The 20,031-nt window shown below is 39.0% G+C and overlaps 2 gene segments (V, D, J or C); both read left to right on the plus strand.

Moving 5' to 3' along the window:
* The first annotated feature begins 6,975 nt into the window (after positions 1-6,975).
* LOC133066951 (T cell receptor alpha variable 26-1-like) lies at positions 6,976-7,956 on the plus strand. The segment is given in 2 exon segments: positions 6,976-7,141; positions 7,577-7,956. Coding segments are annotated over 2 exon segments (420 nt in total).
* Positions 7,957-10,325: 2,369 nt separating this feature from the next.
* On the plus strand, positions 10,326-11,048 carry LOC133066952 (T cell receptor alpha variable 22-like). The segment is given in 2 exon segments: positions 10,326-10,377; positions 10,567-11,048. Coding segments are annotated over 2 exon segments (534 nt in total).
* The last annotated feature ends 8,983 nt before the right edge of the window (positions 11,049-20,031 follow it).

Here is a 20,031-nt window from a genome sequence, read left to right on the forward strand (position 1 = left end):
GAGAATATCCACTTTAATCACTCTCCTTCAGCACAGTGCTGGACGTTGTAGTCAGTGCAGTAAAGAAAATAAATATATAAACAATCTTTTAAGCCAGAAAGGCAGTCAAATTACCACTATTTTCTATGTAGAAAATCCCAAAGAATATACCCTCCAAACTCCTACAACTATTAAGTGGGTTCAGAAGGTCTCAGGATATATAAGGTAAACACACAAAATAAAATGCATTTTTATATACTATCAGTAAACATGTGGATACCTAAATTAAAAATATAATACTGTTTACAATGGCTCAAGAAAGACCCTAAATCCTTAGACATAAATCTAAGAAGTGTACAGAAATTATACACAGAAAGCTACAAAACACTGGTACTTCCAAAAAATAAAAATAGCCAATTATTCTAGCTATTATCCTAGAAAGATCAACTTTCCCCCAGTGGAGATGCATAGGCACCTTTAGAGAAAATAAATTGATGGCACATGTATTATGGCATGCCTTTTTGGACTTGATTTTGTTTATTGACTTCTTTATTTTATCTTCATACCAACAGACCATTCTATCTTAATTACTGGGGCTTCATACACGTTTTGAAATCTGAAAATGCATGTCATGTTTTCCTTGTCTTATTCAAGGCTTATTCTAGGTCTTTGCACTTTCACATAAATTATAGAACAGCTTCTAACACAAGAGATTGAGGTAATTTGATTGGGATTGTGTTGAATTTATGAATTCATTTAGGACAATTGACATCTTAACCTAGGGAGTCTTTAGATCCATAACCTCTTTATTTATGTCCTCTCTAATTTCTTTCATTAATTTAGGTCCTCTCTAATTTCTTTCGTTAGTATTAAGATTTTTGTAGAGGACTTGTATTGTTTCTGTTGTTTTGTCTCTGTCGTGTCCAACTCTTCGCGACCCCATGGACAGTAGCCCGCCAGGCTCCTCTGTCCATGGGATTTCCCAGGCAAGAATACTGGAGTGGGTTGCCCCTCCCCTCTCCAGGGGATCTTCCCAATGCAGGGGTATTTTCTACATGTACAAACGTATGCTGTGTAAATAAAAATAGTCCACCTGGTTGGCAGGTGGATTCTTTACCATTGAGCCACCTGGGAAGCAAGGCTACTTATAACAATTTTATCTTTTATTTCATATAGCTTTTTTACCTTAATTGACCTAAATGCCCAGCATCAAATCCAGAGCTAGGACTAATTGGGTTAAGAAAATGCAAATACAGGGAATTAATTATGACCTGAAATAGCCAGAACAGAGCTAGATACCTGTCAATATGAGAACAGATTTAGTTCAACAGCCAAATAAATGGTACCAACCTCTTGCTTGGGGTTTTGAAAACACTATTTCATTGAGCAACCTTAGGAAATGGTGTTTCCTGACATTAGTGTCTGTAGGTGGCAAGAACTGGTCATCACTGAGTACCAGGCCATGATTTATGTTAGTTATCCCAGACCTCAGAAGTGAGGACATTTCTCATCTCCCTAAAATGCTATGTGATTTTTATCTCTCAAATCAAAATTATTCTAGAGTTATTGGAGAGGAATCAAGAAGAGGTCTTGCATACCTTATATTACATTAGTTCCCCAGCATTTGATAAATGACATTTTAATTGCATTTTCTAATGTTTTTGCTAGAATCTAGAAATAAAATTGATTTTTGTGTTTGGTGACTATATCAATGCACTAATAGGTTCTAGTTCTTAAACAGCTTGTTTAGAGGTACTTTGTATTTTCTACATGTATAAACTTATGATCTGTAAATTAAAATAGTTTTGCTTCTCCTTTTATTGTTTTATTTTTTGCTTCTCCTTTTAAAACTTAATATATCTTATTTCCTTTCCTGTTTTGATGACAGGCCCTCCATTAGGACAGTGAATAGAAGTAATGAATAGAAGTACATGTCTTGTTTGTGATCCTGTAGGGAATAATATTGACTTTGATATTTTCACTGATACCCTTTATTAGATTTGGGAATTTCTCTTTTATTTTTGGATTATTGGGAGTATTCATCATGCAGAGACATTAGCCTTTCATCAAATTCCCTTGATTTTTTAAAATTAAATTAAATACATTATTTTGGTTTTCATCAAGCAAAGAAGGATAACTTCACCTTATATGGTCAAGATATAATCTTCTAAAATCAAAAATTCTGAAAAGAGCCAATAGGCTAAAAAACTTATTTTTAGATTCTCCATATTTTGGTTTTCAGTATTATTTAAAATGCCACTTTGGAAGTGTGTTGTCAAATCTTCTAAAAAGTAAAGTCAAAGAAACCAAAAAGCAAAAACATTTTTTTTTTCTGCCTTTTGGTAATATAATAAAATAATATATTCCTACATACTTTAAGTGAATTCATTTTTAGTTGTTCCTATATTTTCAGTAGTAGTGGGTGTTGACTTGTGTGTGTGTGATCCGCCACAGAATAGACTACCAAAGAATATTTATGAATATTTGTTAAATATTTATATGGGAATAATATTTATACCCGTATCAGTTTAATTTTCCACCATCCTAGACTTGGGATGTTTGTTATCTGTTATTGAATTTTGTCCATGAATATAACCCTCTATTTATCCTGTTGGAGTCTTTTGTTTAACTTGACTTGCATAATATTGGAAGATTGCTTTTAGAATAATTTCAAGACTTGTTCAGTATAACTTCTTTCACTAAGTTCATGAATAACAACTCATCTACTCATTCAGAAAACAGATAACTCTTGAGTGCTTTACCTGTACCAACCTCTCTCTATAAACATTGAATAACCTTTAAATATGGGAAGAGAAAAAACAAAAGGAAAACTACAAAGAAGCCAGCAACTGAGGCTCATAATGGGGGTGTGACAAAGAAAGGAGCCAGAAATAATGAAAACAATTTGTGGAGTGGCATAGACCTATGAAAACATAGAAAACACAGATGAATACAGAGGTCATACAACTAAGATGTGTGTATCTCAGTTGTGTCCAACTTCTGGGACACCATGGACTGTACCCACCAGGCTCTTCTGTTCATGGATTTCCCAGGCAAGAATACTGGAGTGGGTTCAGTTCAGTTCAGTTCAGTTGCTCAGTCATGTCCGACTCTTTGCGACCCCATGAACTGCAGCACACCAGGCTGCCCTGTCCATCACCAACTACTAGAGTCTACCCAAACCCATGTCCATTGTGTCAGTGATGCCATCCAGCCATCTCATCCCCTTCTCCTCCTGCCCTCAATCTTTCCCAGCATCAGGGTCTTTTCAAATGAGTCAGCTCTCTGTATCAAGTGGCCAAAGTATTGGAGTTTCAGCTTCAACATCAGTCCTTCCAATAAACACCCAGGACTGATCTCCTTTAGGATGGACTGGTTGGATCTCCTCGCAGTCCAAGGGACTCTCAAGAGTCTTCTCCAACACCATAGTTCAAAAGCATCCATTCTTCAGCACTCAGCTTTCTTTATAGTCCAACTCTCATATCCATACATGACCACTGGAAAAACCATAGCCTTGACTAGACAGATCTTTGTTGGCAAAGTAATGTCTCTGCTTTTTAATATGCTGTCTAGGTTGGTCATAACTTTCCTTCCAAGGAGTAAGCATCTTTAATTTCATGGCTGCAATCACCATCTGCAGTGATTTTGAAGCCCAGAAAATCAGCCACTGTTTCCCCATCTATTTGCCATGAAGTGATGGGACCAGATTCCATGATCTTATTTTTCTGAATGTTGAGCTTTAAGCCAACTTTTTCACTCTCCTCTTTCACTTTCATCAAGAGGTTTTTTAGTTCTTCACTTTTGCCATAAGGGTAGTGTCATCTGCTTATGTGAGGTTATTGATATTTCTCCCAGCAATCTTGATTTCAGCTTGTTCTTCCTCCAGCCCAGCATTTCTCATGATGTACTCTGCATATAAGTTAAATAAGCAGGGTGACAATATACAGCCTGACATACTCTTTTTCCTATTTGGGACCAGTCTGTTGTTCCATGTCCAGTTCTAACTATTGCTTCCTGACTTGCATATAGGTTTCTCAAGAGGCAGGTCAGGTGGTCTGGTATTCCCATCTCTTTCAGAATTTCCCACAGTTTATTGTGATCCACAGTCAAAGGCTTTGGCATAGTCAATAAAGCAGACATAGATATTTTTCTGGAACTCTCTTGCTTTTTTGATGACCTAATCAAATCCCTTATGACTGAAAGGTTGTTGCTGAACGATAAGACGCCAGGATTCTTGGCCTCCGGAGGAGACGAATTCAATCTGGGGCCAGAGACGAGGCTGGATGGCTCAGAGCTTTTGTGTAATAAAGTTTTATTAAAGTATAAAGGAGATAGAGAAAGCTTCCGACATAGGCATCAGAAGGGGGTGGAAAGAGTACCCTCCTCCTAGTCTTTAGCTGTATGTTATATAGCCACTCACAGTCTGTTAATGAAAAGAAAGGAATGTCATAAAATTTAGAATGACACCAGATAATTCATCTCCGGCCATAAACGATTGACTTGAATCTTGTAGAAGGGTGGATTACCAAACAAATAGTTTCATTTACATAGATTAGGGGAACAATATCTGAGTATAGTTTGAGCCATTTTGGTGGAACTTAGAGTCTGGGGTAAATGAATAGCACATTAACATAGCTTAAGACAAACATTTCCATAAGAAAAAAATGTATTGGTTAACTCAAAGTTTGAGAATAATTAGCTTCAGGTGAAACCAGGTGTCATGGCAACACAGCATTTTAAGAGAAACCTCCTTTTAAAATTGTATAGAGAAGAAAATAATATCGCTGGTTTGTTTCCTCCTGCAGCTTAAGAGAGAGAAAAATGTCTGGCACTTGCAGCCTATTTCCTCCATTTGGAGACCCCTGGCCTTCCTGCCTATTACCCTCTCATGATTTTACAGTGGAAGTAAGAAATAGATTTAAGGGACCAGATCTGACAGACAGAGTGCCTGATGAACTATGGACAGAGATTCATGACATTGTACAGGAGACAGGGATCAAGACCATCCCCAAGAAAAAGAAATACAAAAAGGCAAAATGGCTGTCTGAGGAGGCCTTACAAATAGCTGTGAGAAGAAGGCAAAAGGCAAAGGAGAAAAGGAAAGATATCCCCATTTGAATGCAAAGTTCCAAAGAATAGCAAGGAGACATAAGAAATCATTCCTCAGAGATCAATGCAAAGAAATAGAGGAAAACAATAGAATGGGAAAGCCTACAGATCTCTTCAAGAAAATCAGAGATATCAAGAGAACATTTCATGCAAAGATGGGCTCAATAAAGGAGAGAAATGGTATGGACCTAACAGAAGCAGAAGATATTAAGAAGAGGTGGCAAGAATACACAGAAGAACTGTACAAAAAAGATCTTCATGACCCAGATAGTCACAAAGGTGTGATCACTCACACTCACCTAGAGCTGGACATCCTGGAATGTGAAGTCAGGTGGGCCTTAGGAAGCTTCACTACAAACAAAGCTAGTGGAGGTGATGGAATTCCAGTTGAGCTATTTCAAAGCCTTAAAGATGATGCTGTGAAAGTGCTGCACTCAATATGCCAGCAAATTTGGAAAACTCAGGATTGGCCACAGGGCTGGAAAAGGTCAGTTTTCATTCCAATCCCAAAGAAAGGCAATGCCAAAAATGCTCAAACTACCACACAATTGCACTCATCTCACATGCTAGTAAAGTAAAGCTCAAAATTCTCCAAGCCAGGCTTCAGCAATACGTAAACTGTGAACTTCCATATGTTAAAGCTGGTTTTAGAAAAGGCAGAGGAACCAGAGATCAAATTGCCAACATCCTCTGGATCATTGAAAAAACTGAAGTGTGTAGCGATTTCCTTTTCAGGAGGCTATTCCTGATCCAGGGATCGAACACCCATTGCCTACACTGCAGATGGATTCTTTACGGACTGAGCCACCAGGGATATTTACCTTTCTATCTGAGGAACCTTTGAAAAGATTGACATCCGGTGGGAGTTTAGCTCTGCAGTTCATGTATTCAGTCACTAGAGGGGGCTGCGTCACTTGGAAACAGCGGGCCTTTCTGGCTCTAAAGGAAAGGAAGTTTATGTTTTCCATCGATGTTCCACAGAAAAGTAAAACAAACAAACAAAAAATGACAGATTTCCATCATTTTTAGACAACTTGATTTTATAATCCGTTGTTGAGTGCATGTGGTCAAGGATAGCCTTGCAGCCTAAACCTTTTCCATGTACCTCCCTAAACATTGCTTTCCCATTTCCACCCCTGCTTAACCCTTCCCTTCCCTATTCCTTACGCTCTTTTCTCTTCACTTCTCTTTCTCTGCCGGGATCATCCACCTCCACCTTCTCCACCCGAGAGAGTTCGCTCTCCCTTCCATCTTCTCTCTGTCTCAGCCTCCTTGGTGCGGGGCACCTACACACACGGGCACAGAGGACATAAAGATTAAGGACCATTGTTCAAGGAGGACGAGAATACCATCGTGTCATCAGTTACTATATCAAGAACAGAAGCACTGAAAAAAATGTCTGCCTAGATGGAGACAGATGCATGATTCCAAGGACATTTTCAGGACGCTGAGCTCCAATGTCCAAGCTCAAGACGTTTAGCTTTTTGTCTCAATGTTATTAATAATATTTCCTGTCCCTCAGAGCAATCACAGCCTACTTTGAAATCTCACATACATTTGCTATAACACGGATGGGAATTTTTATCTCTTTACAATTCAGAGCTTAGTACAGTTTTCTGGGATTAAACAATGTTTTCCACAAGCTTCATGGAGCATCAGAAAATTTCTTTGAAGAAGAAATGATAGAACACAGGTTCTGGATAGACACACCATCATGATCAGTGTTCCGTTTTCAGAGCCAGACTTTAAACTTCACAAGGGATAGCAGTTGGCACCCTGTGAGTTGGGGATGTCTCGGCTTCTTTGCAGGATGTGACTAAAACAGGGAAGGAAGACCTAGACAAGGAACTGCTTGATCATTGGCTGACAGATCCTGGCAACAACACACTGCAACAGACACGGGCACTGGTTGTAGGTCTCTACCAGCAGCAGTTGTTCCTGTTCTCTGGAGACAAGCCCAGGAGCAGCACAAGTGTGAGCTCTGAGCCCACAGTCCTGGTTTGTCCTTGAAATATGAGGCTGGTGATTGGAGTAACTGTTTTTCTGACCTTGGGTAAGTGTTCTGGGTCTACAAGGGACGACTTTGAGGCCAAGGGAGCATTTGCTCTCTACTCCTCTCCCTATGTTTTATTCAGCATTATAGCAATGGAATTGAGAACAGATCTATGAATTTGCTAGGTAGTACAAACTTCTACATGACACGTTAATTCATAGCCATGATCTGGAAGAGACCTTAGCAGTAAGCAGGTTGGGAGAAATCTCTGGGGTTACTGAGCCAAGGAACATGGGCTAAAGCCTATAGAGTTCTCAGAATCTTGCATGTGTCTTTGGTCCCTATATAATAAGCACCAATAATATGTCTCAGGACATAGATAAAAACACTGGAGTAGGGGGTACATCCAGATAGTTATGGGAATGTTGTGCCCTTCATCCACAGAATTACACGGATTTGTTGTCAGGGGATAATTTTATTTTCTTGACCCTTTAGAGACTGTGATTGATGCTAAGACCACTCAGCCCAGCTCCATGGATTGTGCTGAAGGAGAAGATGTAAACCTGCCTTGTAACCACTCTACCATTAGTGGAAATGACTATATACATTGGTATCGGCAAAATCCCAATCAGAGTCCACAGTATGTCATTCATGGCTTACGAGGCACAGTGAACAACAGCCTGGCCTCTCTGACCATAGCTTCAGACAGAAAGTCCAGCACCTTGGTCCTGCCCCAGGTCACCCTGAGAGACAACGCTGTGTACTACTGCATCCTGAGCGGGGCACAGTGGGACAGATGGGGCTGCACCTGTGCAGTATCTCTGGTGGGAAGAAGGGGGGACACAGTGGGGGAGCAGTCACGAGAGCAAATCTAGAGTCATCTGGAAGGAGAGTCAGAGAGCAGTAAGAGATGAGGGAAATGAAGGGAAGGAAAAGGGAAGAAGATGGATAAAAACAGAAGAAAAAGAGGACGAGGAATAAACACCTAGTTTACTGATGAATCTGAGAAGAATTTTGAGGATAATTTTAACATAGCAATAAAGTAAGAGGTGTTAGTAATTTTTATGACTCTTTCTCATGTCAATAAAATGTTGGTTTTAGTGTACTAGCTCCAACATAAGTGGGAAACATACAAATAATTCTCCTTGTACCAAAGGCTTCTTTCATTTGGATTCAAGGGCAAGTCAAGACTCTGATACGTTATAATTGTTCCACTTACCAGAAACAAACTACTCTCTCTGAGAAAGATCTGAAATGTTTTTTATTGCTAGTCTAGAACATTCATATTTCCCATGAAGAAGTTTTTTGAAAGAAACAAAAATTAAGTGAATAATAATTTTTCACTTTCTAGGCAGGTCTGGAAACCCTGCCTCTATAAGGAGTTTTCATCAATTTGATAATCCCTAAGCAGCACACGGGGGTTCCCCGGTGGCTCAGCAGTAAAGAATCCATCTGCAGTGCAGGAGCTGCAAGAGACCCAGGTTCGATCCTCAGTTCAGGAAGATCCCTTGGAGGAGGACATGGCAACCCATTCCAGTATTCTTGCCTGGAGAATCCCATGGACAGAGGAGCCTGGCAGACCACAGTCCATAGAGTTGCAAAGAATCGGGCATGATGGAAGCGACTTAGCATGCAGGCATGCAAGTAGCACATGGGGCTTACCCTGGTGGCTCAGTGGTAAAGAATCTGCCTGCCAATGCAAGGAACACAGGTTCAGTCCCTGGTTGGAGAACTAATATCCCACGTGCCTTGGAGCAACCAGGCCTACATGCTGCTATTACTGAAGCATCCTTGAACTGTCCATCAGAACGTTAGTGTCTGCAGATAACTTCACTTTCACTGCAGTGAAAATATACAGGTCCTCATCTTCCATCCCTTTTACCCCCAAATCCACTGACAGAGAATCGATATTATTTACAGAGTCTGAGATAAAAGCACAAACTAAAATTATCCTCATATGGTTTCAAAAGCACTTATTTTTCTCTAAAATAGACTACTAAAATTAAAAAGCAGAATACAAAACTAGTAGTCAACAGTTTAAAAATGCATTTACAATAGAAATTTTTTAAAAATAATTTATTTCAAAATTATAGATGTTTTGATAAACGTAAAAGTATTACAATTCAATTTTCGATGTCCAGCTGGTGGTTAAGATAACTAATGTTGCTCGTAATGCAGGCTGATTCTAAAATAAAGGTATACAACTTTTAAAGTATTCAGTACCATTTTTATGGAATCCATATATATGCAGTAATATACTTTTTTTTTTCTTTCTGACTTATTTCACTCTATTTAACAGGCTCTAGGCTCATCCACCTCATTAGAACTGTCTCAAATGTGTTTTTTTATGGCTGAGAAATATTCCATTCTCTATAAGTATCACAACTTCTTTTTCTGTTCATCTGTTGATGGACCCTATTTGCAGGACAAAAATTGAGACGCAGACGTAGAGACTAGACTTTGGACACAGTAGGGGAAAGAGAAAGTGGGAATAATTGAGAGAGTAGCACTGAAACATATGCATTACCGTATGTAAAAGAGACAGCTAGTGGGAAGTTGCTGTATGATGGAGGGAGCTCAGCACGGTGCTCTGTGACAACCTAGAGGGGTTGGGAGGAGGTTCAAGAGGGAGGGGATGTGTGTGTACTTCTGGCTGATTCACATCCTTGTATGGCAAAGCCAACACAATATTGTAGAGCAATTATCCTCCAAGTAAAAATAAATTAATTTTTAAAAAGAAATTTAAAAAATAATACTGTTTAATACAGCAAAGCATTCCAGCCAATAGAAGCAACTTCTGATAGTGTGCTGATTCATGAGCACCCTTCAGAACCACAAGCAAGTGCATAAGAGAAGCAAAACTGCATCCTCAGCACTTCTGGAAACAGTATTTCATTACGGAAGAAATTCCTGCATCCATGCCATGTGAGAGAAAGATGGGGCTATATAATTAATTTTTGCTTTCTTTCCCCTAAAATTCTCCCAAATTCCTAATCAGTGTCTGCCTTCTCCTAACTGTTCTCAGAAAATGTCCCTCAGATCATAAAATAACGATCTTTCTATTTCCCCCTCTCACCCGGCCAGCACGTTCTGAGTTGCATGGAGGGTGGGACGTCCAGTCAGTGTCACCTGAGCAGGATTTGTTGGGTGAGCTGATTGGCTGGAACGACTTACGACACTCACTCCCTCAGGGTTTAGTGAAGTGTCTTGCAGTGAAAATGTCCCAACAAGAAGAGGAAGCATCATGAAGAGGCTAGCAGGCGCTGTGCTGGGGCTTCTGTTTGCCCAGGTTTGCTGTGAGTTGGGGCTGCCCCACAGGGAACCTGGAGGAGTGAGACGCCGCTCTATTGTTGAGGGAGGGAGAGGAGCTGACAAGTCCTGCAGACTTTCTATCCTTCTCATCATCTGTGGGGGTGGGGGGCACTTTCAGGGTTTAGTAGGAGTTACAGTGACCCTCACAGTGACTGTTTCTCTTTCTCCATCAGGTGTGCGAGGGGTGGATGTGGAGCAGGGTCCCCCAGCCCTGAGTCTCCAGGAGGGAGCCAGATACACGCTTCGGTGTAATTTTTTCACTTCCTCACAGAGTGTGAACTGGTATCTTCAGAACCCTGGGGGCCGCCTCATCCACCTGTTTTACATTCCTTCAGGGACAAAGCAGGAAGGAAGATTAAATGCCACGACAGTCCCTGCAGAACGCCGCAGCTCACTGCACATTTCCTCTTCGCGGACCACAGACTCTTACTTCTGTGCTGCGCAGCACGGTGCTCCCCAGGCTCCTGCGGCCTCTACAGGAACCCTCCTGGGGCTCAGCCCCTCCTCCAGCCTCAGTCACACCGTGGGCCCCACAGGGCATTTGCTGTGCTTAATGTTACTCACCTACATCAGGGCAGTTTTACCCACAGATACTTTTTGGCCCTACAGATTAGACTTTGGTCTTTATCATCTTTATCATCTCCTTCTGCACTAGAAACTTCTAACAGGGAACTAGCAGAGTAGTTGATACGAGGACAGAATTAAAATAAATATTTAACCACAGCTTCCCAGGTGGCTCAGTGATAAAGAATTTGCCAACCAATGGAGAAAATGCAGAAGACAGGGATTTGATCCCTGGGTTAGCAAGATCCTCTGGAGGAGGAAATGATAACCCACTCCAGTATTCATGGGAAACACTGGGAAATCTCATGGACAGAGGAGCTCCAGCCCATGGGGTCTCAAGGAGTTGGACTGATTGAGTGACTAAGTACACATGCTGAACTCAAAAATGTTTAAAAATGAAAGGAATTAAGTGAAATCACTCCAATAATGATATTATCCAGTTTGTGAGAGGGTGGGGCCTACTGAAAGAATTAAAGCAGATATGAACTTAGAGTTCTAGCTGGCTGAGAAGAGCAGAAAAGGAACTTGAGTTATCACTGAGCACTGATGCCAGAAACAGTGAACAAGATACTGGGAGCATCATTTTGATTCTGTGGCTTCAACTAGGCTGTGACTTGTGGAGGAGAACATATAGGATATCTCATCAGTTAGGCGGACTGAGAAAACTGGATTACAAACAAGCTCATGCAGATAGAAACTCTAAGAAAGAAATACGTGTCTGTGGATCTAATGACTTTTTATCTCTTTAAGTAGGGGTGAGTGGACAACAGAAGGAAAAAAGTGATCAAGAGCAGGTGAAACAGAGCCCTCAGTCTTTGACAGTCCAGGAAGGAGAGATTTCAATTCTGAACTGTAGTTATGAGAAGAGTGCCTTTGACTGTCTCCTGTGGTACTGGCAATATCCTGGTAAAGGCCCTGCATTCTTGATAGCCGTTAAGTTCAGTTATGAATGAAATGGAAGATGGAAGTTTCACAGTTTCCCTCAATAAGAGTGCCAAACAGCTCTCATTATACATCGCAACTTCCCAGCCTGGAGACTCAGCCACCTACATCTGTGCACCAAGTGCCCGGTGCTCCCCAGGCACGTGCAGCCTGTACCCAAACCTGCAGCTGAGCTGCAGCCACACCCTGCTGTGTAGATGAAATACACATGCACACATGCACAAAGTCTGTTTGGTCATAAAAATCTTAATGTATTTAAGAAAACTGAAATTATATAGGATTTATTCTTCAACCAAAATGGAAATGATACAGAATATCTAGTACAAAGAGATTGTAGAAACTCTCAAATTTGGAATATATGCACTAACTTAAAAATAACTATAGGTTAAAGAAACAATTACTCTGACTTTAAAAAATATTTTGAAAGTAAATATTGTGAGAGCACATTATATAAATATGTATGAGATGCAGCTAAAATAATACATAAAAGGAAATTTATCTTTTTAAATGCTTATTTAACTAAAGAAAAAAGTTTGAAAAACTATCATCTAGGCTTTCAGTGAAAGATGATAGAAAAGTGAATTAAACCCAACATAAACTGAAAGAAGTAAATAATCAAATGTTGGATTGGTGAAATACAAAGAAAGCTATAGGGATAGCCATGAAATACAAAGTTAATTTTGTTAAAATGGTCAATAAGATTAAAATATTTCTAGGTAGAATTATTAAGGGAAAAAAGAAAAAAAAACACAAGTTATAAACATAAGTAAACAAAAAGAAAATTATTCTACAAGTTCTATAATGTTAAAATGGTAATAAAAGAATATAATTAACAAGTTTATGTCACTGAGTAAGTGTATAGAAGTAGATTTACACAAGTAGGGAAGATTTATTTTTTTGACAAAGTGCAAAGACAGTTCAACGGGGGTAACACAGTCTTATGAGCAAATGATGTTGGGACAATTGGATATTCTTGGGAGAGAATTAAAACTTGGCCTCAGTATCACACCTCATACAAAAATTTGGGTACAGCCTCAAAATGAATCATACATCCAAGTGTAAAATGTAAAATTACCAAATCTTTTAGGAAAAATATAAAAGACTATCTTCGTGACCTAGGGTTAGACAAAAAGAATTTTGACATGACACCAAAAGCACGATCCATAAACAAACTTAGATTTCATCAAAATTAAAAATTTGCTCTGTGAAAGACACTGTTTGCTCTGTGAAAGATACTGTTAAGAGAAGGAAAAAGATAAATCACAGAAATGACAGGAAATATATTTTCATCAAAAGATTGTGTTCAGAATACAATGAACTCTCTAGACTCAGCAGAAGGAAAACAATCCAGTTGAAAACTGGATGATAGATTTACACAGACACTTCACCAGAGAGCTATGTGGTAAGGAAATAAACATATAAAAAGATGGTCAGGCTAAGTCAAATATCTCTTAGTAAATGTCACATTGCACTGGAAAATATGTGGGTTATTTTCAAATATCTTTTGATACTGATTTCTAACATAATTCCATGGTGATTAGAAAACAGACTGTAGGATTTCAATATCTTTAGACCATGAAACTTTGCACCTTGTTTTATGTCCCTGGATATGTACCAGTGTCTCCTAGTTTATAGTCTATGGGACCTTGGATAGAATTTGCATCCTACTATTGTGTGAAAATTGCATAAGTCTTAATTCATACTGCTTTTCAGGTCAACTGTACCTCCTACTTTTCTGTATATTCATTCTATTAATTTTTGAGGGTTTGCTATTGAAACTCCAACCAAAAATTTTAATTTATTTACTTAAAAATAGTTGCAATATATAGTGGAACTGTATTTTGAGCTGTTTTCTAAGTCTAATGTATACTTTCATAATTTAAAAAATAAAGAGAAAAAAAGATGGTTGACATTATTAGTCATTGGGGAAATGCAAATTAAGGCACAAAGAGATACTACTTCACATCTACCATAAAGACTAAAATTAAAAATACAGACAAGATCAAGTTCTGGCAAAGATGCAGAGAAATTAGAGCACTCATATATTGCTGGTGTGTGAATGGTCCAGTCATTCTGGAAAAAAGTTCAGCAGTTCCACATAAACTTAAATATTCACTTACCTTACAACTCTGCAATCAGACTCCTGAGTATTTATGCTTGAGAAATGAAAAACTTATACAAAAATCTATATATGAATATGCATAGCAGCTATATTTGTGAAGACCAAAAGCTGGAAACCAGTCAAGCATTCTTCATCGGATGAATAGATAAATAAATCCACCGTAATACATCTGTACAATGACATATTATTTATAGATATTTTTCAACTTGTAATAGAGTTGTCTCTCAATAAACCATTTTCAGTTGAAAATAACAAAAATGCATTTAATATACCTAATCCAGCCTACATTAAAGGTGCTCAACACTTACTTGAGCCTACTTACTTTTTTTTTACTTTAGCCTACTTACTTTTTCTTTAGGTGAGAGAAATCATCTAATGCAAAGTCTATTTTATACTAACATGTTGAAAATCTCATGTAATTTATTGAGTACTGTACTGAAAGTGGAAAATAGAATAGTTGTGTGATTACAGAATGAAGGTAAGTGTGTCAGTTTTTTACCCTCATGATCTCTGGGCTGGCCAGGAGCTCAGCTTACTGCTGCTGCCCAGATCACCAAAGAATATACAGCAAATGTTGCTAGCATGGGCAAAGATCAAATTTAAAAATTCAAAGTGTGGTTTCTACTGAATGTGCATCACTTTCTTACCACTGTAAAGTCAAAAAATCCAAAGTCAAGACATCATAAGTTGGTGACAGTCTGTAGTGATTAAAAGAAACAGACCATTGATACATGTAATAGCTTAGATGGGGGCTTCTGAGGTGGCTCAGTGGTAAGAATCTGCCTGCAATGCAGGAGATGGGGCTTTGATCCCTGGGTGGGGAAGATCCCCTGGAGAAGGAAATTGCAACCCACTTCAGTATTCTTCCCTGGAAAATTCCAAGGACAGAGGAGCCTGGAAGTTTACAGTTCGTGAGGTTGCAAAAGAGTGGGACATGACTTAGCAACTAAAAAACAATAGCCTAGATGGCTCTCAGGCTGTTATGCTGAAGGAAGAAATAGTCATTCTCAGAGGCTACAGGGTGTATGATTACACTTATTGGATTATTATGATTGTATACATACTGTGATTCTACTTATACAACATTCTCAAAGAACAAAATTAGAGATGAAAAAGAGATCAGTGGTCAGGGTTAGAAAGAGCTGCAGGGATGGGGAGAGTATGCAGAGGGGATTTCTTTAAGAGACAAAACAATTTTGTGTAATGATTTTAGTGGTGGTACAAGAACCAATACATGTGATAAAATTTCATGGACTAATGCATCAAAACCAAAGAATGCATATAAAAACTGATGTATAAGGTTATGGTATTTTGATAAAATTTTATCAATATCAATTTCTTGATATATGTAATTATTATATTAGTATATATCTATATTTATAATATCATGCTGCTTTGGAAGTTGCTGTGGTCATTTATGATCTGATCTCCTCTGCTTAGTTACAAATAGTTTCAAACCCGGGCATTCGTTGCCTGTCAGCACTCAAGTGAAATGAGAAAGAAGAGTAGATGTCTCAGATAAATACAACCTATCCTCCCTGCTTCAGTCATTCATGAGTTATTTTGATCCTAAATTCCATGAACTGTCACTATTTTAGACCTTGTCTGTATTTTCTTTTCTACTTGTCTATTTGCCTTTGGTTCTTTTATATTAATTCATCTATTACAGCAATGAAAGCAAATGGAAGATTGACAGCTACATTCCATATGAACATGAAACAGTGTGGAGAACTTCAGTCACCAACTTCTCTGGTGTTGACAGGTACTAAGTGTCTACACTTTGTAAATATTAAGTTTTGTAGGAGTGCATTATAGCATTACACCACAGAAAGATCTGGCATGTTTATCTTTATTTTATAAAGAGAAATGATAATGAGCAACTGACAAGTGAGACTGAACACTCTGGACCAATGAGACAGAAAATGTGACATGAGAATGACTCTAGGACAGATGATCTAATAAGTACAATTCTACATTTAGAGGTAACAGGATTGAATAGCCTGATTGCCCTCAACGTTTAATACATAAGATTCAATATAAAATTTAAAAAGAATAATATTTTATTCCAATTATAATTTCATTTAAATATACACCATTGAACAGACTCTGAAATTCTGATGGGCTGATTTTTTTAAAGCAGTTTTATGTTGAAGTGATTTTATTTATTGAAAAATATAAGTGGAGCCCTGGAACACAGTTAAAAAAAAAGAGAGGTACATTAATTCTTTTGTATAAGCTTGCTATTCACCCAGAAGTCCTAAGATCTGTGATCCCACTCCAGGACATACACACCGAGGATCTGAAAGAGACACGTGCACCCCAATGTTCATCACAACACTGTTTATAATAGCCAGGACATGGAAGCAACCTAGATGCCCATCAGCAGACGAATGGACAAGGCAACTATGGTACATATACACAATGAAATTTTACTCAGCCATTTAAAAGAATTCATTTGAATCAGTTCTAATGAGATGGATGAAACTCTATTATACAGAGTGAAGTAAGCCAGAAAGATAAAGACCAATACAGTATACTAATGCATATATATGGAATTTAAAAAGATGGTAATAATAACCCTATATGCAAAACAGAAAGAGGCACAGATATATAGAACAGACTTTGGGACTCTGTGGGAGAAGGTGAGGGTGGGATGTTCTGAGAGAACAGCATTGAAATAAGTATACTATCAAGGGTGAAACATCACCAGCCCAGGTTGGATGCAGGAGACAAGTGCTCAGGGCTGGTGCACTGGGTTGACCCAGAGGAATGGGGAGGGAGGCAGGAGCGGGGATTGGGATGGGGAACACATGTAAATCCATGGCTGATTCATGTCAATATATGGCAAAAACCACTACAATATTGTAAAGTAATTAGCCTCCAACTAATAAAAATAAATGAAAAAAAAAAAAAAGATACAATCAGAGAAGCAGATCACCAGTCATGTCGAATAAGAAACTGGTTACGAAGATTAGAACTCAGGCAATTGCTAGATCTGGTGGAAGAGTGTATACAAAGTTGCTATCTTTGTATGTGGTGCTGAGACTGAATTCATTGTTAATCAGCTAGAGTAGCATTTGTAGAACAAAGTTAGATATAGACCAAAGCATGGTCAAACTGTGACTTGTAGCGATATACTAGAACCATGAGGATAATGGAACTGACATAGACACACTAGAACTTGTCTATGTCTCACCTCTTTCAGTTCCACAGTAGTGACTGACCTTAGGAGAAGTGGGTGCCATTTGGCATCATGCTAACATACCTACTTGGTCTAAGACAAAGAGAAGATGAGGAGGAGGTTTGCTGGGAAGTGGAAGGATTGTGAATCAATGATAAAATGAGCTATCAGATCAACAGCAACATGAGTGAGTAACCATAGTCCCTGGAGCCCTGCACCAACCCCCAAAAACATAAAACTGTGGTTGCTTCATCAAAACGACCTTCCAAAGGTCACACAAATTTCTTTTGTGGCCAGCCATAACCCAGAAAAATACAGGAAGCACATTATGGGAAAGATATTTCCAGTTAGTTAAGATAGTACAAAGCTGCTACAGTATCCTCTTTGTTAACTTGGCATCCACCTGTACCCTTTAACAGCTTTTGAATAAAGACCATAGCAAAACTATGCTTCTTGCTAATGTTGTTGCTGCTGTTCAGTCACTAAGTCGTGTCTGACTCTTTGTGATCCCATGGACTGCAGGATCCTCTATCTCCCACTGTCTTCTGGAGTTTGCTCAAATTCATGTCCACTGAGTTGGTGATACCATCCAACCACCTCAACATCTGCTGCTGTCTTTTTTTGCCTTCAATCTTTCCCAGCATCAGGGTCTTTTTCAATGAGTTGGCTTTTCTCACCAAATGGCCAAAGTATTGAAGTTTCAGCTTCAGTATCAGTCCTTCAATGAATATTTGGGGTTGATTTCCTTTAGGATTGACTGGTTTGATCTCTTTGCAATCCAAGGGACTCTCAAGAGTCTTCTCCAGCACCACACTTCTTGCTAATATGATGCAATAATTCCTCATTCAACCCAAAACATTGTAAACATATCCTGCGAAGATTATACCAAGTTCATTTATCCCTTTGTGGGTGATGTTATTTTCTTTTCTACCTAAGACATACCCTCCCATTGAATCCTGTATCTTTACTATTGAGATATAATAACATATAACATTGACTTATATTAGCATGTCTTATGTTACTACATGTAGGCAAATTGGAGAAGGGAGTTAAAATTGGTTAATTTAATACATAAATATATTATATCAAATTGAACAAAAATTTTCACAAGTATTATTGTTCTTATTTCTGCAAATGACCTCATGATCTGGGAAAAATCAAGACCTTGATCTGGGAAAATCAAGGGCAGGAGAAGATGGCGACAGAGGATGGCATAGTTGGATGGCATCATCAACTCAATGAACACGTGAGTGAAAGTCACTCAGCTGTGTCCAAATCTTTGCAAACCCGTGGACTATACAGCCCATGGAATTTTCCAGGCCAGAATACTGAAGTGAGTAGCCTTTCTCTTCTCCAGGGGAACTTCCCAACCCAGGGATTGAACCCAGGTCTCCCACATTGCAGGTGGATTCTTTACCAGCTAAGCCACCAGGGAAGCCCAAGAATCCTGGAGTGGGTAGCCTATCCCTTCTCCAGTGGATCTTCCTGACCCAGGAGTCCATATGGGGTGTCCTGCATTGGAGGTGGATTTTTTACCAACTGAGCTACCAGGAGACATGGGTTTGAGCATATTCTGGGAGATAGTGAAGGACAGGGAAGCCTGGCATGCTGCAGCCCATGAGGTCACAAAGAGTTGGACACAACTTAGTGACTGAACAACAACAACAACAAAAAAATTTAATTTGAGAAACCCTGAAAACACTCTTATCAGATTACAATGGGAAGAAATTCAACCCTAGTAAGAACAGGGAGGAAACAGAGCACAAAATACTCAAGAAAGAATTTGTTCCAGTTGTTGACCTCCAGGTGATGTTGCAGAAACTTTAAATGCCACCTCTAATAAAAACTCCATTTCACTCCTATGAGCTTCTGTACCTCACAGCTCACTGAGGTGTAAATTTGAATACTCTCAGCACCAGCAGCAGTAATTGTCAAGGACACATGTCTTCCTAATAGTCACTAGAACTTGCTTACATTGGGGTCCTTTGAATCTCAGATTTCCCTTAATAAGACTCAGCACCCTCTGGCACATTCCTTCCTGCTCCTCAGGGGAGATCTTCCACAAAATGGATCTCAACTTCCTTCCTGCATAGCCATGTTCTCCACTACCCTTCTCCTGTTGGGAATGCTCCTCATACGGAATCAGTAACATCATATTCCATGCTCCTGTGTCTATAGAACAAACAGAGCTCTGGTTGAAATCTGAATAGAGACACTGTCTCATTATAGGTAGGCCTGTCCTGGCCACACTGATTTGGCACTGATGCTGCAGGAGGAAGTGGAGGCCAGTTAGTGACCTGCCTGACAGCTGCACCTCTGGCTCTAAGGGGCCCCCTGAAGTGGAGGTGCAACTATACCTACCTGTAGTGAACTTCCTTATCTCTTCTTGTATGTCTAGACAGTAGAGTATGAAGGTTAAAAAAAAGCTTTCTTTATCTAGCAGTGGCCTATACCAGGCATTCTAGGTTAAACACATTGCTTTGGCAAAGTTCCAAGTGACCCACTCAGGTTGCTCCTTTCCTCTTTTCTCTCTTCTAATTTAACTTCTCTAATACCCACTGTGTGCACAATAATAATTATTGATTCCTAATCAGCTTTATTTTTATACACTATTTCTCACAGTTCCTTTAGTAAACATTTGCAATAATCTCAAACTGTGCATCTGATCCCTGTGCCTACACATCACTTCAATTTTACCTCAGTGAAAATAAACAGGTCATCATTTTCCATCCTTTTTACCTTGAAATCCATATACACAGAACGATTATTATTCATAGAATCTGAGAAAAAAGCACAGAGTTACTTTTCATATGTTTTAAAACACTTCTT

This window comes from Dama dama, chromosome 12 (assembly GCF_033118175.1).
Source record: "Dama dama isolate Ldn47 chromosome 12, ASM3311817v1, whole genome shotgun sequence".
In the NCBI taxonomy this organism is placed as follows: Eukaryota; Metazoa; Chordata; class Mammalia; order Artiodactyla; family Cervidae; genus Dama; species Dama dama.